This window comes from Elephas maximus, chromosome 4 (genome assembly GCF_024166365.1).
Source record: "Elephas maximus indicus isolate mEleMax1 chromosome 4, mEleMax1 primary haplotype, whole genome shotgun sequence".
Taxonomy (NCBI): domain Eukaryota; kingdom Metazoa; phylum Chordata; class Mammalia; order Proboscidea; family Elephantidae; genus Elephas; species Elephas maximus.
In genome coordinates, this window is record NC_064822.1 from 63,355,960 (window position 1) to 63,383,948 (window position 27,989).

Sequence of the window (27,989 nt, forward strand, 5' to 3'; positions counted from 1 at the left end):
TAAAATACAAGGAAACTTTTATTTTCAATTTTCATCAAGAAATTTGCTGTGGTTTTTATGCTTTTGGTTCTGTTCCTTTTTTTATTTTATTTTTTCTTCATTTTATTTCGTTCTAGCCGCTCAGTGGCTGGAGCCGCTGGGTTCCTGGTATTAAAAAGATGCCAACAGAGGTAGCTGTGTCTCGCCCAGGGGCCCGGCCCACTCTGAATATCCCAAAAAAGGATTAAAAGAAAACACAAAATAAACCCAACAAAATAAAACCAAAAGGAGGAAGAAATTCAGATCATTTTCTTCAAGCCTGGCGGGAACCCACAACAGTTTGTGTGTAACAGACGTTACAGTGGGGAGAAGCCAGGGCCCAGACCAGGGCCAGCCCGCCAGCTCCCTGCAGATGGCGCCGGCGCTACTGCTGCATGTCTCTCCAGCAGGAAGGGCACCGCTGCCCCTCACTCCCTCCCCTCCCCCAGTGCACGGGGGCTGTTCCTTTACAACACGGAAGATGGGGCAGAAGGAATGAATCTCTCAGGCCCCCAGGGGAGAAGTTGGGACAAAGGAAAGAGGAAGGTCACTGCTTGGTGGTGAAGGTGGTATCATCAGTCTGGATCTTCACTGCTGCTGGGCTACCTGTAAGGAAACAGAACAGAGTCAGAATTCCAGACCACAGGAATTCACCAAGAAAACTCTGATAAGACAACCCCACCTGGTTCAGTATGTAAAGCTAGCTAGCGACACAGAGCAGAGTTAAAAGTTCCAGAATTGCTCTGCTGGAAGAGTAAGCTGAAAGAAAATGGCCGTACCTGCTGTGGAGTAGGTTCAGGTGCCCGGTTTGCCAGGCGGCTGAGAATGTTACGCTCAGACATCTGTAGCCTCACAGCGACCGGGGGAATTCGGGCAATGGTAGCTGGGAGTCTAGTCACATCAGCTTTCATGTCACTCAGCAGTTCTTCCAGCTGTTTCAGTACTGTAGGGCGGGGCGGCAAAAAAAGAGATGGTGAGCTATGGCAGTCAAGACTGAGATCCTTCTACTACAGCGGGCCAGCTCATCACTTCTAATGACCAAGTGACTGCAATATGCTAAGAGTGTTAAGTGTTGTCTTCTGTCACTAAGTCCCTTGACCTGGCCCTCCACCATGGTCAAATTCCTATTTCTCATATTTCAGTTCCAAGTATTCATGATTCTATGCTTTTTAAAGTCACCTAACTCTCATTCTCCCTTGCTTTCTATTCTCTGTATTTCTTCCACTTCTCAAGAGAAGCTTATTTCTGTTGTTCCCTTTTCTTGCTTTTGTCTTTCCTCTCCACCTTCTGCATTTGTCTCCTACTCCCTTTATAACAACCTCATTTTTCCTCATTTCACCCTCCACCTTCCTTGCAATGTTTTACTTTAATTAGGAACAAAACGTTGAAAAGGGTCTAGAATTTGAAGGAATCTTAAATAACCTGACATCACCTCTAAAGTATCCCAGATGACACTATATTATTCTGCTTTGCTTTCCACCTCCAAGAACCTGAATACATTAAGAGTTAGCAGAAGGAACAGAACTGCTGTCCTTGATTGCCTCTAAGATACTAAGTTCCCAAGAAAGAAGGCAAAGATTCCCAGCACATCCCAAACTCCCAAAGGGGCCCTGAAAGGTTTGAAAACAAGTATGTGTGTGTTGGGGAAATGGTGGGGTGAAAGTGGCTGAACCAGCAGGAGGCAGGGGAGCCACTGGCTACCTTTGTGCAGGACTGCATTGGCTGGCTTGTTTCCTGCCATCGACTCCTTGGACAGGTGCTGATGACTCTCCGCCAAACACTCCACCTCAGCAAAGCGGGTATTTAGGGCCATGGAAGGGTGAGAGGGGTCCTCTGACATGTTCAGATAAGCTGCCCGGCGCAGTTGTTCCTCAATCACCAGGGCTTGCTCCAAGAGCTGGACAAAGATGAAAAGGACAAGGGAGTTGGACTGACACTCTCAGCCTCATCCAGTGGGCCTGTCCCCTTCCTCCAGGTAATGGGAACTTAAGGAGAGCTTTATGGATGGCTTCCCACACCCAAACAGTTCAACAATGCATTGTTTTTTTGGATTGGGGTCCATGATGATTTTAAAAATCTTTACCTTTTATTGATTCTTACATATAAATAAAAACTATAAGATACAGAATGCATAAAGAATTAAAATAATCATAGATGATCTCACCTCCTAAGAGATACTGTTAACATTTTGATGTCCCCCCCCCCAGGTTTTTCTATGCATATATATTTTTTACATAATTGAGATCATACTGTATATATATCCATATTATGTCTTCACCTTCAAAAAGGTTGCATGGTAGCCTGAATCCATGATTTCTCAGATTAGGGTATACCTACCATCCATGTCATTTAAGTCTTTAAAAATATTGTTTCTTTTATCTCCATATCGCATTCCTATTAGGTAACGATCCTAATATATTTACTATGTCTTTGTGTGTGAATGTTCTTGAAGACTTAAATATTATTGCTCCAGATGCATGTTTTTAATTTTCCGAAGATTGTTACATACATATAAAATGCTATTTCTTATTTTTCCCACTTCTAACCCACCACCCACTGCTGTCGAGTCAATTCCGACTCATAGCGACCCTACAGGACAGAGTAGAACTGCCCCATAGGGTTTCCAAGGAGCACCTGGTGGATCTGGTAACAGCTGTAGCACTTAACCGTTATGCCACCAGGGTTTCCTTTCCCACTACACATTCTTTTTAAAAGGTCCATCTATGTTGTTATTTGCACATGTATTTTGTTGAATCTACATTTTATCTACCTGCTCTCCCAACCTGATATCTGGTTGGCCTCCAGGCCCCCACCACCAAAAACCATACTGTAATGAACACTCCTGCGCATGTCACCTGATGGAGCTTTGTAAGGGGCTCTTTGAAATGTATTTCAAGGAGCAGAATTGTTAGTTCATAAATTATGAGAAGATTTAACTTGACCAAGTATCCATTCGTTCTTAGAATGAATCCATTAGGGGCCAGGAAAAAGGATGGTATGAGAATAACGGGCTGTTGTTTCTTCCACAAGACCTAGCCCTGTTACGGCCTACTAACTCCTACCCAAACAGACCAAACATCTTTCAATCAATATACTCTTGCCTCCTTCACTAACAACTCCCTCTTCCTGCCCTGAACTATGAGGTTACATATGAGGAACCAGGTTTCACCCTTGGCTCTCGTTCTTTTGTAGTATTCTCTCAACAGAGCTCCCCTCTCCTAGCTTCAGCCTGCACCTCTATGCAGATGACTGATGACTCTCAGAATTGCCTCTAGTGCCCCATTACTCTGATCCCATTCATTTACAGTTGATCACACTTTGATCCCATTCATTTATGGTGGTGGGGAGGCGTGTTTATTTGTGAGAAACACCAAACAACTTGTCTAAACTGAACTCAGTCATTCTTTTCTACAACCTTCTCCTTCTCACTTCTCTACATCTGCCAATGATAATTTAACTTTCTCAGTGACTGTTATGGATTAAATTATGTCCCCCAAAAATATGTGCTGTAAATCCTAACTTCTATACCTATGAATATAATCCCATTTGAGAATGGAATTTTCTTTGTTATGTTAATGAGGCCTCCTCTGTGTAGGGTATGTCTCAAACCAAACACTTTGTGAGACGCCAAAAAGCAGATTAGGCACAGAAGCACAATGAGGGCATACAGACACCAGGCCACATGCAGACTGCCAAGGAATTAAGAAGCTGAAAAGAGACATGAACCTTCCCTCTCCCACAGCCAAGACAGAGAAAGCCTTCCCTTAGAGCTGGTACCATAATTCAGACTTCTGTTCTCCTAAGCTGTAAGAAAATAAATTTCTGTTCATTAAAGCTGCCTACTTGTGGTATTTGTTATAACACCACTACAGCAGCAACTAAGACAGTGACAGGTTTAAAACATAACTTGGAGTCTCACTCCCTTGTATCTCAAATCTACGGAGAGTCAGTTATTACCCATGGGTCAAATCTAGTCTGCCGCCTGTTTTTATATAGTCCAAGAGCTAAGAATGGTTTTTATGTTTTTAATTGGTTAAAAAAAACATTTAGTGATGCTTTGTGAATGTTATATGAAATTCAAATTTTAGAATCCATAAAGCTTGTTTGGAACACATCCATGCTTATTTATTTATCGGTTATGCCTGCTTCCACACTACAGGCCAAAGCTGAGTCTTTCCAACAGAGACTGTATGGCCCACAAAGTCTAAAATATTTACTATCTAGCCCTATGTAGAACATATTTGCCAACCTCTACAGTAAAATCTGTAAATAGCATTTTGTTTCCTTTATCCCTATCTTTTTCCTTTCCCACAACTAGCATCACAGCACAGGCCCTTCGTACCTCATGACTACATGACAGTTCTACAGTCTCATGAATGCTGTTCCACTTCCCTTGGTTGTATTAAAACTCTGTTCACAAACCTTCGATGCTTGCCCATTAACTATAAAGTCCATACTCTCAAATTTGGCACCAAAACCCACCTACTGACCTCCAGCCCTTACCTCTTTCCAGCCTACCTCTGATTGTAACCAAACACAAATGTTTACCTTAGCGCAAATGGACTATTTGCTATTTCCAAACACCCTAAGCCTCTGCCTTTGCCCTATCTAATTCCTTTGGTTCAAACACATTACTGTTTCTACTCAACACATTACTGTTTCTACTCAATCTCTATCCCCCCCATCAAAGTTTAAGTCCAATGTCATCTCCATGAAGCCAATTGTGAGCTCCCTTCCCCCTCCCCATATTCCTCTGGAGAATTTTTTTATGGCATTCAGCAGTCTCCCTCCAGACACACAGAATGGCATTCATCTGGTCACACATTTGCCTCTATTGTATTAAACTGAAAGTTCATCTAGAAGAGACAACATGCTGTATTTGTCTTTTCGTCCCTTTATCAAGTGATGACTTGCACATAATGCTGGAAGGTTTATTAGCGTACATTTTTCCCCATGCACCAACCCCCAATTATTCTTAGCCTAAGAGCCATGTCTTACCTTCCTCGTATACTATTTACTGGTCTGCACATAAGGAGCCTTCAACAAACATTTGCAGAATTACTGAATGAGACTCCCTTCAGTCCTGGGTTTAGCCCTAGTGTTTCTGAAAACAGAGCTCTGTCTTCACATCTCCTTTCCACATCCATTTCCACCCGTTCTCCACACAAATATCTCTTAGACCCAGAAAAAAAATAGGAAAATCCCACTGACAGCCCTGCCTCCTCAGAGATCTAATTCAATTCCACCTCTGTATAGCTTTCCTGAACACTCCAATCTACAGTGTTCCCCAACAAACCCACTGCACTAGTCTATATCATTCATGAGGCACACAGTCACCTACAGTTCTTATACAGCTGGTTACTTTTCAAGGCTGTATATCTTTATCCCTAATGCTTAAGTCACTTGGGAGTAAATCCCTTCATGGGATAAGAAAGTAGGAATGGGTAAGTAGCTGAAGTACACAAAACACAATGAACAGTATGGCTGAATGAATGAACAGATGAACAGACTCCCTCCTTTGCAGTCCCTTCTGCACTTTAGAAAGTTGTATTCCTCCCCCAAACTGCTCACCTTGAACCTTCGGGCTAGAAACTTATTCTTGATTTCTAAGAAATTGCCACGATTCATTTCACCCTTGAAAGGTTCATTGAGGATGGCATAGCGTGGGTCATTCTGGATGTCCTGCCACCGGGCATAGCCATGACTATGGGAAAAGTGCTCAGGAAAAACAAAACAAGCGAAGTAAGAACCTCAAATGGGGAGACCTTCGGAGCCCTTCACCAAGGACCTGAGCACAGACTCAGGCAAAGGATACTTTATGATGCCAGCCAGCAGCCAGTAGTCATGCCGTCGATGCCAGATCTCATAAGTCTTCTTGGTGACTGTGGCTGCCCGCTCCTCATTCTGCCAAAGGGAGTGCAATTCTAAGGAGGAATTTTGGCAAGTTTGAGGAGAAAAAGATAAACAACTGTGAGAATTCAAAAAGCTACTGGTTCCTGCCCCCAGACACCATCTTAGTAGCGTGCCTCTGGCTCTCTAACCTGGAACCCAGGGGAGTACACCCTCAGTCTGGCATTCCCTTATCTAGTAGGGGTCCTGCTTCTGAATCCTGGTTTCTGACAAGAACCTCAATTTCACCTGAAATCCTTCTAGCCCCAGTGGTGCCTTCATTTCCATACCAGTAAAACCACCATCTGCAATGTTGAACATGAAACGCTGTTTGATATTTTTCTTCTGTTTCTCATCATTCAGGTCCTTGGGCGTCTCTCCATTCTGAAGCATCACTTCTTTTTTCTCTTCTTCTTCTTTCTTCTCTTCTACAGGATATGCACAAGAAAAGTGTCATCTGCAGACAAGCCCAGGACCATAGCCCTTACCAAAAGCACTATGTGCCACAAAATAGCCATTCACCTCCACCCCTTCTCCACACAGGTTTCTCTCAGACCCAGGAAAAAGGTACCACTGGCACACTGATAACTTAATGTGGAACAGATGGAGTCTTTTAACCTGAGATGAAATGACTAGGAGTGTGGCTGGGGAAGCAGGTGGCAATGAAGTCCTGGCTTCTGGTTTAGAGTCCTTCTAAACCACAGTTAGCTTCTCCAAACACCCACCTTTGTCTTCTACCACAATGGGGGTCAGATCTATTGCTGACTTCTCCTCCACCTTCTCCACATCAGCAACACCTGGGCAGAACAGATGGTATTAGGAGACTACCTAAAGAAAGAATGTTCTTCTCTGTTCCACACTACTATCCAATTGGAATAATCCTAAAAATCTCTATGATTAAAGTCCAGGGAAATTCGGGCAATTGTAGCTAGAAGTCGAGTCACATCAGCTTTAACGTCATTTAAAAAAAAAAAAAAAAGCTAAACCCGGTGCCTTCGAGTTGAGTCGATTCAGACTCATGGACACCCTGTAAGACAGAGTAGAACTGCCCTCTAGGGCTTCCAAGGAGCGGCTGGTAGATTCGAACTGCCAACGTTTTGGTTAGCTGCCAAGCTCTTAACCACTGCACCAGGAAAAAAGACCCAAAATTTATAGTCAAGGGTTCAGGCCTCTTCCGTCCATCACTTCCTCCTGGTATCCACAGCCGGGCTGGAAGTGCAAGAGCTACTGTGGTTCACACAGGGACCTCAGTGCCTGAAAACGTGCATACCTTTGGGCTCAGTCTCCATAGGCTCCTCTGTTCTCTCCTTCGCCTCGGCCTTTTCCACTTTCTCCTCTCCCTCAGGAGGGTCAACAAGGACCTTTTCATCCTCTGCTGCAGGGACAGGGGGCTGTGTACACTTCAAATGAAAAAAGACAGATGATGAAGCAGACAGGCCAGCACCAAAAGGGAAGAGTGAGTGGGCTTATCCGTTTCCCTCTGGTATGGCATCCAGTTAGTCACCCCCATCCTCTTACTTCAACAGTGGCCTCAGGGACTGCAGATTTAACCTCCTTTTCTCCTTCTGTGTTCTCTTCCTCTTTGAGGCTATTTTCCTCTATTTTTATCCCATCCTCTGCAGACCAATAGAAGGCAATCAATTAGGAAGAAGGTCCTAGATAAGAGAGAAGGTCATGCCTTCCCAGTTTGTCTCATCTTAAATTGTCCTCTCGTGCCTTTAAGAGCCAGCCCTATTCTTAGGACAGCCCTCCTAAACTGAGAGGAGACTGCTGTTCGTCCTGCCACAGACCCCCCTGTTACAGCTGAGCACAGGGAAGTAGGAATGCACAGGCCAGGACAAGAAGCGTGGGACAGAAAACGGTAGAAGGGAGACTTACCAGTGGGCGGGGCAGGTGCAGGAGTATTGGGTTGCGTGTCCCCTGGAGTGGAAGGTGTAGGAGTCTTTGGGGAAGGTGACCCCGGCTGGGACATTTTCTTGTTTTCCTCTACTTCAGCCAGTTCAGGCATGCTCCAGCGCCCATTAACGTGTTCAAACTCCTGAACCTGCAGCAACAGGACAGGAAGTTGAAGACTCAGTTCCAGCTCCTTCCTATTGGTCCTCCACTTTCCCCTAGAAGCCCTGAACAACGGAAGAGGGTTAGGGCTCACCTTCTTGCGAATCAAGGACATGACACCAATCCTAGTAAGGACATGCTGGCGAGACAGGCCTTCTCGGGGGACCCCATCAGCAAAGGTCTCAGCCCCATCTGCTCCTGGCTCACATAAATGCCGCATAAAGAGAGAGACGTAGGCCCTGTAGTAAAAGTAGAGAGATGAGATAAACAAGGTGTCATGCCAACTCCCAGATGAGATTCTTTCCCATCTCCAGTTAGGCATTATCCCAGGCAAAGACTATGGCTCCACCTTGAGGTGAAGCCCACCATCACACTGGAAGGCTGGTGACCCCACATCATGCCCCTAGTTCACTCCCAGGGGAGGGAGGAACACAAAGAACTGTTATTACTAACAAACAGTGTCACCTGCTAACTTCAGCAGAGGTAACAGCCAATTTCCCTGCACAGCCTAGACCAGAACTATGGAATGACTGGAGAGAAACCTTTGCTCCATATCAGTCGTGCCAGCTCTCAACTTACTTGAACTCCTTCTCTGATTTGCCTCGCAGATCTCTCACAAGCCACTGGGTGGTAAAAGCATCCTGAGGTGGCATCCCATATCGCATAATTGCATTAAGAAAAGCTTTTCGCTGGCGAGCATTAAAACCAAGTACCTAAGGGGAGAATGACTCTAGGTCAAGAAGGAGCAGGTCTTACTCCATCAAAGACCCAATATCTGACACTCACCCGCCCCTCCTTAGAATCTTATGGTACTTACTTCAATATTCCCACCAACGCGAGCCAACAGAGGAGGCAATGGCTTATCTTTGTCATTCCGCAGGCCCTTACGACTGGGCCTGCGGGGAGCTGCAAGAAGAAAAGAATGTATGAGTGACACTGGTAAGGGTATTAGACAAAGCAATACTTAGAAAACCAGCAGAAAGGCACAGCTCTCACCTTCTGAACGTTCATCAAAGTCTTCATCACCTTCCTCTGAAGCCACCGAGTAATCGGACTGGTTGTCGGACTGGTCGTCCTGCCAATCTGGAGGGAGAGAGGGCAGATGAGCGGGGCCCACTGCTCTAGTAGAACGGCCCATGGGTGGGGGGCGGGGCCGGCCACACACACCTCGGTCCTCCTGGGAGCCATCATTGTAGTTGACCTGTTTACGGATTCTTTTTCCTTTGCCCAGATTTCGGGCCAGATCTTCTTGCTGCTGCTCATAATGGTGCCGCAGCAATTTCTCCCAGTAGTCAGGGTCCACACTTTCTTCCTGTTTTATGATTTCCCGTTCTACCTCCTCTTCCTCCTGGGACAGAGGGAGGGCCAGGACTCAGGGGTGCTGAAGTCAGCACCACCAGCCACCCCTGGTCCTCACAGTTCCCATTCTGCTAGCTCCTTTCATGACTGGGCTCAAATACTTGGTGTGCCTGCTCAGATCTAAGAACATAGGAGAAATTTAACTGGCAGGACATGGCTCCTGTTAATATGTATAGACTAGCAGTCAGTCACTGTAACTAAAGAAAAACATGGGATGGAGCTGTTATCACGAGAAACATGAAGAGATAGTATGCTTTTTTCTCCTTTCTTTTACAGATGGAAATATAGTTTGGGAGCCAGGAAAAAGTAGAAGTTAGAGCCTTAGCTCATGGCGACCCCGTGTGTTGCAGAGTAGAACTGCATTCCACAGGGTTTTCAAGGCTGTGACCTTTCAGAAGCAGATCACCAGACTTTTCTTCCAAGACACCTTTGGGTGGGTTCAAACTGCCAATCCTTCTGTCGCCATGAGGTCACCGTAGGTCAGAATCGACTTGACGGCAACTGGTTTTAGAGCCTTAACAAGGTAGCATGAAGAAGCTTATGAAACACTTGCAAACGATTTTCTTAAGAGATAAAAGAGAAGACCACCTCAGCAAAGATCAATAATGTTTTAACCTGTGGTTTTTTTTTTTTTTTTTAAAGACAAAACTAAAATACTGGACAACAATCTATATGGGATCAAAGTGACAACAACAACTTGAAAGATTAGATAGGAAACTTAGGGGGCACCAAGTCTATGTTAATGGGGGAGGAACAACAGGAGGGGAAGAATGTTTACACAACTCCAAGAAAGTAATCAGTGTCACTGAACTGTACATGTAGAAACTGTTGAATCGGTGTATATTTTGCTGTGTATATTCTCCACAACAACAACAAAATAAGATAAAAAAAAAGAGATAAAAGAGAAGGGCCATAAACTTTTATACACAAAAGTTTACCAACTGTCTGCGAAAAACAAAAAACCCATGGTCCAATGTTTATGTTCCTCTGAAGGTCTTATATTTTTTTTTCAGACACTCAAGGATCACTGATTCCGAGTTTCTTACGTTAGGATTAAACCACTGCTAATTTTTTTTTTTAATAGCGTAAGACCAGAAACAACCTAAATATTTACCATTGTGGACCTACAGTACTCCCAAAAAAGGACATACTATGTTAAAAAAAAAAAAAAAAAAAGAGAGAGAGAGAAAGGAGAAAGCTCTTTATGTCTTCACGTACTGATTCAGACTCTACCTCTAAGATATATTAAAAGGGCAAAAGTAAGGTAGAGAATATTATGTACAATACACTATTTTTGCACCCAGAAGAAAAAGTATACACATGTATGTATACATACATATATAAATATGTAACTTGTATACGCATGAAATATTTTTGTAATGATATACAAGAAACTGAAAACACTGACTGTCCCCAGGGAAGGAGCTGGGAAGCCAGAGAGAGGTGGAAAAGAGATACTTTTGTATCTTTTGAATGTTGAACCGTGTCAATTGTTATACATCGCTTATTAAAGTTCAAAAAATAAACTTTAAAAATATCTGAAAGAAGTACAATTACCCTAAAGCAAAGATGAGAAGCTAAGGGGGGCAGGGAAACTAGAGTACTGGAAGTGAAACAACCAAAATGCAATTAAAGAGAATGCTGACACATTGTGAAAAATGTAACTAATGTCACTGAACAATCTGTGTAGAAATTGTCACAGGGGAACCTCATTTGCTGTGTAAACTTTCAGCAAAGACACAATAAAATATTATTAAAAAATATACGTATGTATTTTTTTAAGGAAGTCAACAGCAGCTGCAGTCACTAATAAAAGAGCAATCTGTATGCTTTATAGGCGTTAGCAGATATTGTCGACTGGATGGAGGGGTGGCAGCCCTCACCTCCCAACCACTTAGAGCACATGCCGCCCTATCATTTCTACGTAGTCACTGCTACTGACGAGAATAGGACGTGCCCAATCGGTAGGGTAGTGTTTAGTTAAAAATTACTAGTCTATAGATCTATGTCAGACTTTTTAGCCACAGCTACACATAAACTGAGGTTACTAGCACCATCTTCCAAAACAAAGATATCAGGTATGTATCAGAAAAATACAGCAAGAGGAAAAGGTTCCCAGAGTTGAAAGGATGAGAGATGATGGCAAAGACCACCAGAAATCTGTGCCAATTCAAAGACCCCTGAGCTGAGTGGTTTAAAGGGAACCAGGAGAGTGGATTTTATTTTTCATTTTACACCCTTTTATATCATTTGGGGAAAAAAAAAATATATTATGATAAAACAGCCACATACTTGTTTCTTTTTATTAAAAAAGATGGGGAAAACAAGCAGCAATTCTCATCTTTTAAAAAAGCACAGTGATAGGGTGCCTAGGTCTGTGTTTACCTCCTGCCTTTTCTCAAAAGATGTTGATGTAGCAAACAAAAATTTGTAGGGTTAATAAAATACGTAAGAGAAAAATGAGATTCTGGTAACAAGCCAATACAGCTGTTAGAAGCCTGAAATTTGGCCATCAGCTTTCTGACAGTCAAGGCAAAGATGAGAAGATGGTTAGCCATGTTAAGTCTTTGTTTCCAAGGGAAGAGGTGTATCAGTTCATCAAGGCACTAACTTGCCTACAGATGTTTTCCTATCTCAAATACCATTTTGGTGTCAACTCCAGTTTGCACACCAATCACCATACACAGCATTGTCTCGGACTCATACTCACCCCCATTTCTTCTTCCCGCACCACATACTGGGCTACTTTAAATGAGCTCAAATATTCATTCATGCCCTGCAGTTCTGTGTCTTCAGTCTCATCCTGGTTACGGTCTAGTAATCTCTCAATGGCCTTATCATCATAATGGATAACGCTGCTATCTTCTCCCTCTTTGTTGTCTCCTCCTATAAAGAATCATGGAGGGGTACATACCCCAAAGTCAGCTGCAGTGCAGAAAGCAAGTTCCACGGGACACTAGGTCCAAGTCCCAGAACTCTAGGGATCAAAGATACTCTCTACCCTCTAGAAGGCCAAGCCCCACACCAAAATGTAGGTTTCTGACCAGCTCACCTCCATCTGTGGCTTCATCCTTGAATAGCTCCTCAGTGCCAAATTTCAGGATATCATCAAGCTCCTGTTTGGACATGGATCCAGTCTTGGAACCTAGCCCAGGCCGCACCACTAGGTGCGTCAGCATCATCTTCTTCTTTGCCACCTGTGTGATACGCTCCTCTACGGAAGCACGGGTCACAAACCGATAGATCATCACCTTCTTGTTTTGGCCAATACGGTGAGCTCTGCTAAACGCCTGGAGTCGGGCAGCAAACGAATTCAGAAAATGAAGTAACCGTTATTTTCCTGTTTCTGCTCTTGCCTTGAATTCCACATTAACAGCTAAATCCAGTACAAGGCAGGGGCTGCAGCTTGTCTTCATATAAAACTTCCTTTTGCACAGTCATGTTACCCAAAATAGAGCCAAAGCTAACCCAATCTCTCTGGCTCACAATAAGATGAAAGACAAAAAGAAAATCTAATGTTTCTCACTTAAACAACTAATTCCAGCTGGTGGAGCCCTCACAGAGAATGCTTTGTCTTTCCAATAACTTACTATATACCCAGACTGCCACCTCTGCTCACCTGGATGTCATTATGGGGGTTCCAGTCAGAGTCATAGATGATAACGGTGTCAGCTGTGGCCAGATTGATTCCAAGGCCCCCAGCTCGAGTGGAAAGCAAGAAGCAGAACTGCTGAGCACCTGGGGCTAAGAAAGGAACCCAAAACACCATTAGAAGTGTCTCTAGAATTCCAATTAATAAATGTAGAAGAAATGACAGAAATATAAAACCCCATTAAGCAAAACCACAGTAATAATCGTTGCAAGCAAGGTCCATGAATGGGTACTAAAATCAGTGCATGAAAGTTTAAGGGAAACAGGATATCAGCACAGCCTCAAAGTTTTTCTGAAGATATTTATCAACTACAATGGGAAAAATGACAACTTCACAGTGGAGTAATTCAACAGATACCACCTTAATCAAGCGATCAAAGTTAACATCATTCATAATGGGACATATCAACATGATGTCCCCTCCGATACGATGTACTGGAAAGGACACAGCCCCACTTCTGTGGCATTTTTGTCCAAAATGTATATTCTCGACCTAATCACAAGAAAATATCTGACAAACCCAAATTAAAAGACATTCTACAAAATAACTGACCAGTACTCATCAAAAGTACCAAGGTCATGAAAGAAAAGGAAAGAATCCAGTGTCACAGATAGGAGGAGACTAAGGAGACACAACAACTAAACGCAAGGTGGAATCCAGGACTGCCACCTGAAACAGAAGAACATTAGGAGAAATTTTGGTAAAATTCAAGTTTGTAGTTTAATGACGTTATACCCATGTTAATTAATTCCCTGGTTTTGATAGTTGTCCTGTTGTTATTTATTATGAAGAGAAACTGGGTAAAGGGTATACATAAAACTCTCCGTACTATTTTTGCAAGTTTTAAGTTCAAAATTATTTCAAAATGAAAAGTTAAAAAAAAGAAAACAAGGTACTATCTCCTGAGACAAGTCTGCCGCTAACTTGCTGTTTGAGCTTGGGCAAGTTCTGGTCCCTCTCTGGACCTCAAGATACAATGAGGAAGGCTGGACAAAACAGTCTCTCCTTTCTAGCAGAAAGAGACCCCAAAGAGAAAATAAACCTCCTAGGAATAGTCCCATACATTCTTCCAATCAGGACATTCAAAAAGCTTTACTCTTCTGTATCGTATGACGAAGAACCAAAAGAACTATACAGAAAAACAAATACATGAGAAGAAGTGGCTGGTCCAAAAATACAAGTGAATGAGGATACCAGGAAATAAACCGCTCCTTCTCTCTCACCATTAAAGCGGTCAATGGCCTCTTGACGCATGTTCCCCGTGATTCCACCATCAATACGTTCATATTTATAACCTTCATGTTCCAAGAAATCCTCTAGCAGGTCCAGCATTTTGGTCATCTGGAAAAGGAGCAAAGCTGAACTATGGAGGAGTAAGGTGATATTCCCTTCCCTCATATCACTCAGCACTGTCTACTACTGTCCCCTAAAGCTCCCGGCCCAGCTCGCACATTACCTGGGAGAAGATGAGTACACGGTGCCCACCCTCTTTAAGGTTCTTGAGCATCTTCTGTAGCAGCAGTAATTTCCCAGATGCTCTGATTAGGGCACTGCCATCATACATCCCATTAGGCATCTTAGGGGCTTCCTGAAAAAAGAAGAAAAAAATACTGAAAACTCAAATTGAGAAGTTCTAATCCAGATAGGAACAAAAGGTAGCATGATGTACCATTGCAGCCACAGGGAAAAGATATGGATGGTTGCAGCACTTCTTAAGATCCATCACTACATTCAGCAGGGAGACCTGGTTGCCACCACCTCGAGCATTGAGTGCTTCAAAATTTCGAGTGAGGATGTACTTGTAGTATTTCCTGCAAGGTAGAAAGGCAGGTCAGACAGAGCACCTTTAAATGACTAATCCACTCCCAAGGTCTGGGATTTTCTTCCCAACATTTCCCACTTTGGAGCCAAGGAAGCCTAACAAGCAGCTCAGGCCAGAAGTGATTACCTACCACCACCACCATCGTCATCATCGTTATTTTAAATAATGTATAACTAAGTAAGAGTTTGACCAAAGTTGAACTATGTGCTCCAGCTCCCTGGCATTAGATTTCTTCAGGCCTTGCTTTCTCTTGTCCCCAGAAGCCTTGAAACTTGGTGTTGCAGACTGGCAGATGTCTGTGTCTACAAAATGGAGTCAGTGCTTCTGTCCCTTCCAACTCACTTCTGCATAGGGCTCAGCTCCACACGCACAATCAGCTCTGTCTTGGATGGCATATTCTTGAACACATCGGCTTTGAGCCGCCGCAACATGTGAGGTCCCAACATGTCATGCAGTTTTTTAATCTGGTCCTCCTTGGCAATATCAGCAAATTCCTCCAAGAAGCCTTCCAAGTTGCTTTAGAAAAAGAAGAGGTAGTTAGAGAAGGGGAAAGGATGTAAGAAACGGGCAACACAAGGAACTAAAAGAGTCAGCATTATGAGCCAATTATGGATAAACGCACACTTACTGGAACCTCTCAGGAGTGAGAAAGTTGAGCAGATGAAACAACTCTTCTAGATTGTTTTGTAATGGAGTCCCAGTCAGCAACAGCTTGTGCTGCAGTGAGTAACCATTCAGGACCCGGAAGAACTGGTGAAGCGGATGGGGAGGTAAAATAGAATGAAACATACAGCTCCAGTGAATCTGCAAAACTTAGTATTTGTTTCACTGCCAAATAGTAAGACTCGTCCACCTCCATCCCCTTTTTAAGGCTCCCTGTCCTGGCCACCAAGGGCAATCATAAGTGAGGAAGGGAGGCAGAAACCATTTTTTCCCTTTCCCTCTCCTCCTAGGTTTCCTCTTAATGAGTGGCTGGTACAAGAGAACTAGAGCAGGAGGCCACAGAACTGTGTCCCTACCCTCTCACCTTTGATTGATTGTTCTTGAGCCGATGGGCTTCGTCCACAATGAGGCAGGCCCAATCGATAGAACCCAAGATAGCCATGTCAATGGTGATCAACTCATAGGACGTCAGTAGCACGTGGAATTTCACAGATGCCTCTTTCTGCACATGAAGGCAACCTGGTTACTACCGTTCAACCCTTCTGGTGTAAGCAAAACTAGGAGACTTATCAGGCTTCACCACTTCCCAGCTATTATTCTGCAAACCAGCCCATAGCAGGCCCCTCTAGGGGACCGCCCTCGTACTGAGATACCTTCATTCGGGAGGCCTTCTTGCCACCACGAATGGCATTGTCTTCAAAGGAGAACTCGTTCTCCCGGATGATGGCACGGCTGTCCTTGTCACCTACATAGGTCACCACATACATATCTGGAGCCCACATTTCAAACTCCCGCTCCCAGTTGATGATGGTAGAAAGGGGGGCACTGACTAGGAAGGGGCCTTTGGAATGACCCTTTAAGAAAGAAGTGAAAAAGCAGAGTCAGGACTGAGCTCCCCATCACATTAAAACACCAGCTTTCTTCTCTACCCCTGCTCCAAGAGCTGAGTGTTGCCATCTGCGCTGCTGTTTCTACGCTCAGCTTTCTCTATGAAAATGCCCCACCCACTCCTTTCTACCAAGCCATGACCCACCTTTACAGAGAGCTTGAAATCTTACCTCCTCCATTAGGTCTTTCCATACTAATTCCACCCACAGTTCTGGTTACCTCAAAACATAGTCATTCCCCCAGTACTGAGGCTCTCTGCACCCACCATTAATTCCACCCATGGCTCCATTCCCTCAAATCATTGCGTGTCTGTCTGTCTTAATACCATTCAAGTGTTCTTCAAGCTCATCAACCATTTTTTTCTTCTTTTTACTCTCCTCAGAGTACAAGAGAAGATTATGAACACAAAATACCCAGGACAGACCACAAGATTAATGGCCCTAGCTCTTCTTACCTCCTTATAGAGGGAATAGAGGAAGACTGCTGTCTGTACAGTCTTCCCAAGGCCCATCTCATCAGCCAAAATAGTATCGGTGCCTTGGGCCCAAGAGAAGCGCAGCCAGTTTAAACCCTCCATCTGATAGGGATGCAGGGTTCCACCTGTGGCATCCAGGTACTCTGGCTGTCGCTCATACTTCACTGTTGGCTGAAGGATGAAACAGAGAAGTCAAGAGCTAGCAAGGAATTCCTTCCTTCCACAAGGCAGCAGCTGCCTCCTCACATGTCCTCACTACCTTCTTCTTGATTGCCACAAAAAATTCTGGAGAAAAAGATTCTCATTGGTTGTAATGTTGTGTTGACTTAGGACCATCTAGGAAGCAAGGCAACTAATCTATCAGGCAGATGAAGATCTTGGTACTGCAGATCCCTGAGGAAAGACACATCACAGACTCCCTGTTATTGTTGATAGTTGCTACCAAGTTAGTTCCAACTCATGGCATAACAGAACGAAATGCTGCCTGGTCTTGTGCCATCTTCACGATCTTTGGTGTGTTTGAGCCTATCGTTAAGGCTACTGTGTCAATCCATCTCATTGAGGGTTTTACCCATTTTTGCTGACCCTCTTCTTTACCGAATATGATGTCCTTTTTTAGCGATTGGTCTTCCTTAGCAGTGTAATAACTCTGACAGTCAAGATCAACCAAGTGTATAATCATATGTTCCTCCTAGATCAATCGTTTTAACCTTAACCCTCCTCACATCACATTGTGCATCACATTACACAACCAAAACTCAGCGGAATTGAGCCGTGAATTGAGAGTCAAAAGACCCAGGTTCCAATACCAGTTTCATGAAAGCCTGGTTGCGTGGCTCCTCCCTAAACAGCACTTCCTCAATCACATAAAACACCACCTCCTATGTTTTCATTTTTCTGGTGATGAAACAATCCCAGTATTTTTTCTAGTTTACAGATATAGAGAAAAGGGAGAACAGAATTCATGAAGCATCCTCAGCTATGAAGTTTTTTGCGCGTCATTACGTACAGCACCATCATTAGACTGGAGCTGACAAGATATATCCTCACACCCACCAAATCGTGCCCTCCCCTCTTCTGCCCCAACTCACATCAACTGTTGGTGTTTCAGGAGGCCTCTCCAGCTTCCTCAGCTTCACTTTCTTGAGCTTCTTGCCTGGCCGTCCTTCCTCACCCCTCATTAGCTCCCTACAGAAGGAGGACATCAAACAGCTGCCCAGAGCCTTTCCCAACAAGAAGCAACTCCATTTCTCACCCAAAGTCACTCACCTGTGATTCCAATAGCTCTGCTTAAACAGGTCATAGTCCTGTATTTCCACATCCTCACTCTCCCAGGATGCCTGATCATAGGGTAAGTCTCGCCACTTGATCAGGTAGTGGACATGGCCCTTCTTATCCACACTGCATGGTCAAAGGGAGAAAACCCTCAGAGCCAGACAGCAACTCTCCTCTCTTCCTAAGTCAGCCTTGCTCTCAAGAACTGGGAACAGCGTATGTTCCAAACTAGACCCCTAGGTAAGCCACAGATTCCGCATGTATTCGTAGCCTCCACTATACCAGTCTGTGGACCAAATGTTATCTCTGATCTATACTCTCCTGTGGCTCAAAAACCAGGATTCAGTCTGTTAAAAATAATATATCAAGTGGCTTCTAAATGTAAGTTACGGGTAACTCACATTTTCTTAATTCCTTTGCCAGAGGAGTCTCCCAATGGATGTGCTGCCCACCACCAGTGTGCCTGACCACTACTCTTGCCTGGTGCCACTAGTACCTGTGGTTGAGGATTCGGTGAATCATCATCCACTCAGGTTTTATCCCATAGCGATAGAAACGTTCCTCCATCTCTGCAAATTTAGGGTCCTTGTTCTTTCGTTTCCGGCTCTTCTCTTCATCGCCACCAAAGTCTCCAGAAGGTGGCTCATCCATATCATTCTTCCGCTGATAGTTTCGGAACATCACCTGACAATGCAGCTCCAGCTGCGAGCAGAAAGAGAGTAAGTCACCAGGAGCTGTGTTCCTTCCTACCCACAAGGCTGTTTTCTCACTACCCTCTTGTAGCCCCCCATCACTAGCCTTATCTCAGGCTTACCTGCAATTCAGACACCCAGGAGCAGTGCCAGTAAGACATGCCTTGCCATTTCACAAAGAACTGCCGCTCTGGTCGCCCCTCCAACGGCTTGGGAGAGGGAGTGCTGGGATCAGCATCTGGAGGCCGAGGCACTGGTGTGGGAGACGGTGGCTGGCCCCACTTCCAGATCAGGATCTTTTGAACTTTGCCCTTCAGAGCTGGACACTGAGAGAAAGAGATGATCCAACAATAAATCATAACCAAAGGGAGGAGATGGTACAGCCCACAGCATCAACCTTGTCAAAGGATTATTAAACCCCATTTCAAATAAGAAGATCTAATCCCAGGACCCTTCTCAGGAGAGAGTATTAGAATTCCCTCTCCATTTCTGAACTTCTTCCAGAATTTCTCTGACACTATCACTCCTACCTGCTTAATAAAAGCAACAGTTAGACTTCAATAAAACCCAGAACAAGTAAGCATAGTGGACACACAGACCTAGAGCCCAGAATTCCTCTCTTGAGCAATCTAAAAGCAGTAAGTGGCCCCTTTAAGCTACCAAGACCTTGAAGCAGGGTGTCGAGACAGGGTTGGAGACAGCATGTGCTGGGCTAGCACAGTGCTCCGTCCCTCTGAAGCAAGGTGGAGAAACAGCGACTGCTCTGTTCAAAGTCAGTCCTACATTTTCCCGAGACAAAACTATGCCAAGACCACATGAGGAAGGAAAAATACCTGTCTCAGAGCTGAAATGTCTATAGTTCTCCAATAACCTCACCTGCACCTCAGCCTCATGATGCCTACATACAAAAGTGGTAAACCCTCAGCTAGGTGCTGTAGTCCACATCTCCCACCCTGCCCGGGGTCAGTCACTCACCGTACAACGTGGACAGAGCCATTCACCGTTGGGTATCTCTGGGAGTGGGGGGTTCAGGCAGTGGATATGGTAGGAAGAAGGACAGGTATCACAGCAGAGCAGCTCCCCACCATCCTTGCAGACCCGGCAGAATTCCATATGGTGGTCATCCTCTTCTTCAGGGTCTCCCCCAACCTCTTCCAGGATCTCCTCACCCTCTGAATTGTCCTCTTTAGCCTCCCACTGGATACCCTCCTTCTCCTGCGGTAAAGAACAAGAGATTCAGATTATTACCACCCCGCCCCCCTGCCGCCCAAGCATGAACCCACTGCCTATCCTTCCTTTGAATGCTTCCCCAAAGCTCACAACCAGCAGCAGCACCACTTCTCCCACCCAACCCCAAAAAAGTTTCATCATACCACCCTTCCTCTCGTGGGTACCAAGGGGCCACAACGGCCAGGTACTCACACAGTGTGGGCAGCTCCACTTGCCCTCAGGAGCCTTCTCCATGTCCGGATCCAGGCAGACCATGTGGTACGCTCGGGGACAGGTATCGCACAGGATGATCTCACCGCCTTGTTGGCACACCTCGCAATAGTCCTGGTGGTCTGTCTCATAACCATCCACAGCAGTCACCTCCTCCTCGCCTGGGCAAGGAAGAGGGAAAGCCCAGTTATTAGAACAAACCTACCTCCCCCCACCCACCCCCCAAAAAAACCCATCCCTATCTCCTTAGGGAGATTCTTCCCCCATCATTCCAACCTCGACCCGTCACATATAAGATACAAAAAAGAAACACACCTTTCTTTTTCTTTTTTGTGGTTCGGAGTTTTTTGCGGCTGCGGCTACTGCGGCTGGTGGAGCCATCAGAAACAGAATAACTATTGATACTGGCATCATCAAAGTCAGACTCCACATCCAGGTCATCATCTTCACTCTGGCAGAATGAAAAGGGTAAGGTTAGAGGTTTAAGCCAACGTAAAGGAGAGAGTGATAGGGAGGCGATCACTCTCTCACTGCTGGTACTAGAATCCAGCAAGGACTGTTATATATGAAGCCTATTCACACCTTGTTCTGTGGCCAACTCCCCACATGCTTATATGCCTACTGTGAAGAACAGACCCTGCCATGAGATAGCACCCTTTCTATTAGACAATGGCACCCCCACCAAAGGGGTAGGCTGGGCTCTCACCGATGATCTCTTACGCTTGGAACCAAAACCTCCCAGCTTGATTTTCAGGGGAGCTACTTTCTTGGGTTTAGGCTTCTTGGCATCAGGTACACGAGGGCTGCCCTTGGGCTTCCTCCGAGCATTAGGACCTAAAATCAGAACAGAACAAGATCAGACAATTTAAATAAATATACATCATAACACAGAAAAAGAAATAAAATCTCCACCTAAGCTGGCCTCAGCAAATTTGTTTAGCACCCCAAATTTCCCTCCTAAAGAAAAGTGGGGTCGGGAGCTCAAATTCTAGTAAAAAGACCAGACTTAATGGTCTGACTGAGACTGGAGGGACCCCAGAAGACATGGTCCCCAGATTCTCTGTTAGCCCAGAACTGAAACCATTCCTGAGGCCAACTCTTCAGGCAAAGATTAAACTGGACTATAAGACATGAAATGATACTCATGAAGGGAGTGCTTCTTAGCTCAAGTAGATACATGAGACTAAATGGGTAGCTCCTGCCTGGAGGCAAGGTGAGAAGGCAAAAAGGGACAGGAGCTGGTTGAATGGACATGGGAAATGCAGGGTAGAAAGGAGGAGTGCGCTGTCACATTATAGAGAAAGCAATAGGGTCACATAACAACGTGTGTATAAGTTCTTGTATGATAAACTACCTTAAACTGTAAACTTTCCCTTAAAGCCCAACTTAAAAAAAAAAAATCTGAAAAAAAAAATTTTCCTTCTAAATCCAAGACTCATTCCTCCATCCTATCTTCGACCTTTAGGGCTGGTAGAACAGCACTCCCATTCCTACTCTGTCTCTGACATCCTGACTATACTAATCCCTCCCCTCCCCATGTCCCACTTCACCTTTGCCCTCCTTGGTCTTGGCCTTGCGGATAGGCACCTCCACAGGGGGAGGCGGTGGTGCAACCTCAGTGGCAGTCACCATGCTCTCCACCACAGCCACTGCTGCCGCTGCTGCCGCTGCCACCGAGGCCCCAGAACTGCCTTTGAAGGGGTTGTTGGTACTGAACTCCCGCCACTTTGCACCCAAAACCATCATCATCTTGGAGACAGCAATCTTGGGGTTTTTGGCAGCAATAAGGGGTCTGATGCAGAAATAAACAAGAAAAAAAAAACAAAACGTTTAACAGTAGAAGAAAGTGAACGAGAAGCAAAAAGAGATTACAGAAGCACTCTCTTCCCCCAGTCCCCAAGACCCTCCTGCTTACCGGACAAACTGGCTGAAGGCCTTATAGTTGGTGAGAGTGCGATAATCCTCCTCTGAGAACACATGGTCAATGTCTTCCATGCCCCAGTCTTCCAAGAGCTGAGCAGATGATTTAGGCTCCTGCACACAGAGAAACGTCAAAAGACTTGCCACCTAGACCCCGTATTAGCTAAAGGGATGTGAGGTGAAACTAAGGCTTACATGACCAGGGTAAAAAAGCTAAGAGGAGATAATTAGAAACAATTGGAGAGAAAACATTCTAAGGAGCAGAAGAGTATCTGGGAAACAACTGACAAGTTAACAGTAGAAAGAAGAGAACGGAAGTCCAGGCACCTTTGAATCATCATCATCGTCATCCTCCTCCTCTTCTTCCTTTCGCTTGGATTTGCTCTTCTTTTCTTTCTTAGGTCCAAGCTTCTTCTTCTTCTTCTTGCCAGGAGTGTAGTCGCTGCCCTCACTGTCTGAGCGCAGAGCCACCTCTTCCTCCTCCTCCACAAACTCCGGCCCCTCCCCAGAGCTGTCTCCCAGCTGCCGGCATAAGAGCATACGCTGGAGCAGGGGAGGGGGAAAGAGGGAGACAGACACACACATGCTACACACATGCTCACCTCAGGACAGCCCTGAGGCTCATCCCCAGGACCTGGCCCGCCACTCCAGGGGAAAAAAAAAAAAAAAGCCCCTCACCCTTCTCAGAGCTCCTCCCTTCTTCCTCTCATTCCCCATAACATTCCAGTCACCCACTCACCTCCTTTTTTTGGCGTTTGCTCTTAGGGATTTTGGGGTCCCGAGGTTTCTTAGGTTTTTTCTTCTTCTTGAGCTTTGGAGTTTCTGCTTCTGACAAATCTTCTTCTGGGTCCTCCTCGTTTTCTATATATATACGGCAAAGGGAGGCAGGCAGGGAAAAGATCAATAGCAAAAGGTTAGGGCCTAATCCAGAGACTTTAGACTTTATTCCCCCACCTCTTGTCCCAGATTCCACTGAGAACTGCTATACTCTCCACAGAAGGAAGCTGATACCCAGGACAAAAACAGACAAAGAAAGAGCTGTATATACCCGAAATAGGACTGCAAGCCAGACCAGGCCCACCTCGGGCAGCTGTCCAGACTCCAGCCTCCTATCCCCCATTCCTAACAGAAGTCCTCTACATGTTCACCAGTGCAGCTGAATCAAGCTGCTCAGAGTTAACCAAGTAAGAAAACTAGGTCTAGGCCTAGTTGACCCTTTGCTGCAACCGATCACCAAGTATTGTATAAATGAAGGAATGAAAATGAAGGTCCCATCCACAAAGCAAGAAGTACAGACCTCCTTACAACATTCCCAGAATACTAGTTCTAGGAATTCCAGAAGTCACACTCTTCGACAACCCCTTTGGGTATCACTGCTCAAAACAAACAGAATCTCCAGGTCCTAGATTCAGTTGCCAGCCCAATCTCTCGCCTACTCCCAAACATAATTTCCTTTCCCCCATCTCCAGCCCTGCAGTTTCCTCCTCAGCTTCTCCAGGGTCAGTAGCCTCATCTCCCCAGGGGCCCAAATCAGCCCAGCTGTCACCATCCCCCCACCCCCACCTCAACCAATCCTCCTCCCATCTGGCTCCACCTCCTCCCCTGGCTGGGAGCACACACAAAGCCTAGGGTAATACTGAGAGCTCCTGGGCTGGGATAGGTGGGAAGGGGCAGAGAGCGGGGAGGAGAAGGCCAGAAGGCAGCTTTCTTTGTAATAGACATTCACACCAGTACACCAGCTCCCTCCTCCCCCCTTCTCTCTCCCTCTTCCCAAGCCACCCCCGCCCAAGGAGGGGGAGAGAGTGGAGAAGGGAGTGGAAAGAAGGAGGGAGTGCCTCACCCACTGAGGAGAGGGAAAATGGCTACTGACCGCAGAAGCAGGCCCAGGGCACCCAGCTGCCAACATAGGACAGACAGGAAGTGGCAGGGGAGGGGGGCGGGGTAGAGAGGTAGTCAGGAAAAGACTGCCCTCACAGAAGGCTTCCCAAATTATACCTGACCCCAGGCCCAAATGCCACCTATCTCTATCACCTACTCTGGGATAAGACAACTCCCAAGAGGCCACACTCATGTCCTAGGCAAAGAAACCAATACAAATACAAAGGGTAATACTGGCTGTGAGAGGGACTGGGTTCCTCCCTCAATTACACTTATTTTTTTAATCATCAGAGCTTAAGACTTAACGAAGACTCATTGGAGCAGTGGTCAGAGCAAACAACCTTCTCCCCAAGTTTCTGATACCTAAAAGAATTAGCTTGAGGAATGGGAGTCCACAAGAAACCTCTGAAGCTCAGCAACCTCCTCTTCCCCGCCCAGAATCTAGGCCACAAGATCCTAAACCACCCTCACAGATCCAACATACGGGATTCATATCCACACCAAGAAAAAAGTAGCAGCACCTGGAGAATGTGGGGAATGATATACTTCCTTCAATCCGCACATGTTCTTAGCTCCTGACCCCCACAAAGTGGCCCTAAAACATCTCTGGCCCTGTCCCTCCTGAGCTAGACAGATATGAGGAAACATGAGACATTGGCTGGACAAAGCACCATCAGCCTCCCCGCTTCCCACTCAGCCCAGGATCAGGCCAGGCACAAGAACGCCCCTCCCATTCCCTTGGGAATGGAACACCGGCCTGGATCTTACCAGGAAGAATCACTTTCTTAAAGGCTTCTCCCCAGCAATCCCCATGTCACCCCTCCAGTCAGCCACAGTTCCATTCTTTCCCTTTGCCACCTGCGTAAACGCAGGAAGTGAAGACAGGGCAAATCCATAAAAGCAAAGGAGACACCTTTCCATGTACATACGACCCCCAAACTTTTCAGGCAGATAATGAGCTGACGTGGCAAATAGCAAACTGGCTAAGATATAGAGGCAGATTTGGGAAAGGGGCAGGAATTGGGTGTGGCAAGTGGAAAAACTGGGTCATGCTACAGCTTGGGGCAGAGTTCACCCAGGGAGTCTGCACATCTCCCAGTCAACACGGGTCAGCCCCACACCAAGGGGCCACTGGGAGGCCAAAATGTGGAACCAACAATAGCTCAACAGCACTAACTCTCATGCCCCTCACAGAAAGGACAAGATCATCTACCACCATCACCAACTCACAACCCTCCTTGGGCAATAGCGCAGAAATCTGCCACCCTACCCTACACAGTGATGAGACTCAAGCCTAAGTTTTCTATCCCAACAGCTGAAGACTCAGTAACATGAGAAGAGGACACCAAGACTGACTCCTCTCCTAAGTGGCCTCAGGTTAAAGAGAAGGCTTCCAACTTAGAAAATGCCAAATGTGGCAGCATCTCTCCCAGACCACCTCAACTTCCGGCTGGAGCTAAAAGAGGGAAGGCAGAAGTGAAAGACATTTGATGGGAAACAAAAGCAAGACCAGTTTGCTCCAGAATAAGGAGAAAAATATAAGCAGGAAAGATTTAAAAAATGGCACGTAGAAAAAACAAAGCTAGAAAAAAAAGATCAAGACAACAAATAGGTGACTTAACTAGGAGCTCTGAACAAGAAAAGACAGATGAGAGAGACATCTGCTTAGGAGCATGACATCAATCATCATTTGATGATAGACAAGGGCTACTCCAATCAGGCATGGTGGTTATAACCACACGAGTTTGGCCAGTCCAAGGAAGCACCTTAAAACACTGATAGCACAACCCTTAACACCTTCACAAATACTACATACCACTATCTCAAACCCCAGGCGACAGGCACAGAGTTCTGCCTCAGAGCTTCTGTGGAAAAAGCCAAGATTATGTCCACTCACCAGGGGAGGAGGAGTGCCCAGCATGTCACCTCCCTTCTTCAGCCTCTCCTAGTACAACCTTGAGGCTATTACATGCTCCTCTAGCCCCTATATCTCCACTCAAAACATTCCAGCAATCTGCCTGGCTAAAAGCACTCTAGATCCCGGCTGAGGAGCGCAATTCAAACTTCACACAGTTGAAACATAGAAAACCGGTAACTGATCAGAAGCTAAAAATAATCAGATAGCGTAAAAAGCTCTTTCCTTCCTTTCCGCAGTAGCAACTACAGTATTCTACTAACACAGATGCCTAGCCGGGGTCCTCAAACAGAATCCCTCGACACCCCATCCCAATAGCCTCCAGGAGTCCCAGCTACCCGCACTCCTCCAAGGACCCACATATGGTAATGCCTGCCAGTCAAGAGCGCTCCCTCATCTGGGAACTGAGGAGCATTCCTCCAGAACAGTGCGGCAAGCAGGCATCTCAGTCCAGGTGCCCAGAGGCACATGGCTTCCACCCGCCTCACACAAGAGCTCTGCAAAAGAGAACCACTCCCTTCGGATGCCCTCCACCTGAGACTGCAGAGAGAGACAAGAAACTCAACCCTGCCTTACCAGAATCACTAGGGAGGACCCAAATGCCTCCTTCCTGCCCTGGGTCCTGGGGGAAGATGTTACCTGGGTGGGGTGGGGGCAGGCTGTTGTTCAAAAGTGCATCCATATCCTCCTCCTCACTGCCCGCTGAGCAAGGGGACGGGGAGCCCAGGCCCGACGCCATCCCCTTCCGCTCTTGGCCAGGGAATTGGCCCAGCTGCTCCTGCCTGCGGCCTGGGGCCCTCTACACTGGCCCGAGTCACTGTGCGGGGGAGGGGGGAGAGAAAGAGAACAGTCAGTGACGCGCAGTCCCCCTCCCCCACACCCACCCGCTCTTTCCGCCCACCACTACCACCGGCCCCCCCCCCCCCCACCCAGCCACCCTAGCAGGGCACCCGAACCACTCGGGCTGAACTTAGTTCCACACTCTTCGGGGGCAGCCCGGAAGCCAGCTCCCCAACAGGAGCCCCTAGATGAGAAGGAGCGACACCCCTGAGGGCAGGCTGGTGCAGCCGTGGGGAGGACAGAAGCCGGCTGGACTGAGCAGGGTGTGACGGGGTGGGCGGTGGGGGGCGTCCGAGTGGCCGCGGCGCGGGGGGGGGGGGCGGTGGTAAGGGCAGGAGAGGAGGCGGGCGGTGAGGCGCTCGGGGACACAAGGTCACTTGGGGGTGGGGGGGCGCCTCCCTGCGCCCGGGGAGGGGCCAGTCCCCAGACAGGGCAGCTCTCCAAAGACTGTCCTCTGGGACAACTCAGGTTCTCCTCAAGAGCCGCGAGAACGAGGGGGCGTGGAGGTTCGGGCGCTCCGGGGGTCCAGGGGCAGGGACTAGGTGCAAGGGAGCCCCCATCGGGAAGGGGGCAGGGCCACGTGTCCCGGGGGGCAAGAGAGCAAAGGGCGAGGGGGCGGGCGCCGGGCATTGTGGGAGACTAAGCCCGGGGTAGGGGGCGCGGGGAGCAAGACTCAGGCCTGGTTAGGGTAGAGAAGGGAGGGTGCTGGGCACCCTGCAGGGAAGGGAGAAGAAGGATTGGCTCCTCCGGACAGAGGGCAGTTCGCGGGTCTGGGGACGCCTGAGGAAGGAGTGGGTGAAGGAACGACCCTCCGGGCTTGTCGAGCTGTGAGGGGCGTCTCTCAGGGAACCCCGCGCTCTCCTCACCCCGGAGCCTTCGCAGGTCGCGCAGAGGCTGGCCCGGTGTCACTCCCGCTCCGGCTCCTCCTCGCCGCGGCCGAAGGGGGGAAAATGGCTCCGGCTCCAGCGTCGCCTCTTAAAGGGCCCGAAACACCGGCCGGGAAATCCCACCGCACAGGCCCCGCCCCCCCGCGGACAGCCCATAATAACCTCAACCAACTCCAACCCCCCCTTCCACTACCTCCAGCCTCCTCCCTAGGTCTCCCGGGCAACCCCCGCCCCCTCGTCGCTCAGGCAACCATTGGCCACGCCCCTTCGAGCGCGCGCGCGTGTCACCCGGGCAACCGCCCACCTCCTGGCCATCCCATA

At 46.8% G+C, this 27,989-nt stretch overlaps 1 protein-coding gene and 1 non-coding gene across 8 annotated transcripts; both read right to left on the reverse strand.

Moving 5' to 3' along the window:
* Positions 1-52: 52 nt before the first annotated feature.
* On the reverse strand, positions 53-27,790 carry CHD4 (chromodomain helicase DNA binding protein 4). Of its 7 annotated transcripts, none has more exons than XM_049882283.1 (40): positions 27,648-27,790; positions 26,581-26,758; positions 22,888-23,009; positions 22,476-22,670; positions 22,144-22,262; positions 21,779-22,020; positions 20,935-21,062; positions 20,544-20,679; positions 20,211-20,389; positions 19,764-20,003; positions 18,911-19,114; positions 18,593-18,798; positions 18,091-18,222; positions 17,913-18,009; positions 16,801-16,992; positions 16,112-16,312; positions 15,823-15,960; positions 15,424-15,545; positions 15,138-15,311; positions 14,643-14,784; positions 14,430-14,561; positions 14,197-14,314; positions 12,941-13,065; positions 12,374-12,611; positions 12,032-12,207; positions 9,130-9,310; positions 8,959-9,045; positions 8,780-8,868; positions 8,542-8,675; positions 8,057-8,201; positions 7,786-7,951; positions 7,426-7,523; positions 7,178-7,307; positions 6,633-6,704; positions 6,198-6,335; positions 5,834-5,942; positions 5,590-5,722; positions 1,720-1,915; positions 798-961; positions 53-624 (listed from the first exon to the last, which is right to left on the reverse strand). In XM_049882283.1, the coding sequence occupies exons 2-40, from the start codon at positions 26,678-26,680 to the stop codon at positions 607-609; spliced, it is 5,718 nt and encodes a 1,905-aa protein (XP_049738240.1). In that variant the 5' UTR covers positions 26,681-26,758; positions 27,648-27,790; the 3' UTR covers positions 53-606. The 7 variants fall into 7 exon arrangements, with proteins under 7 accessions (XP_049738240.1, XP_049738239.1, XP_049738241.1 ...); XM_049882282.1 differs by having other exon boundaries at positions 1,717-1,915; XM_049882284.1 differs by having other exon boundaries at positions 1,717-1,915; positions 20,211-20,350; positions 22,476-22,691.
* Positions 7,609-7,748, reverse strand: LOC126076598 (small Cajal body-specific RNA 11). Its single transcript, XR_007517529.1, has one exon. It is a non-coding gene; the product is annotated as a small Cajal body-specific RNA 11 (non-coding RNA).
* Positions 27,791-27,989: the final 199 nt, after the last annotated feature.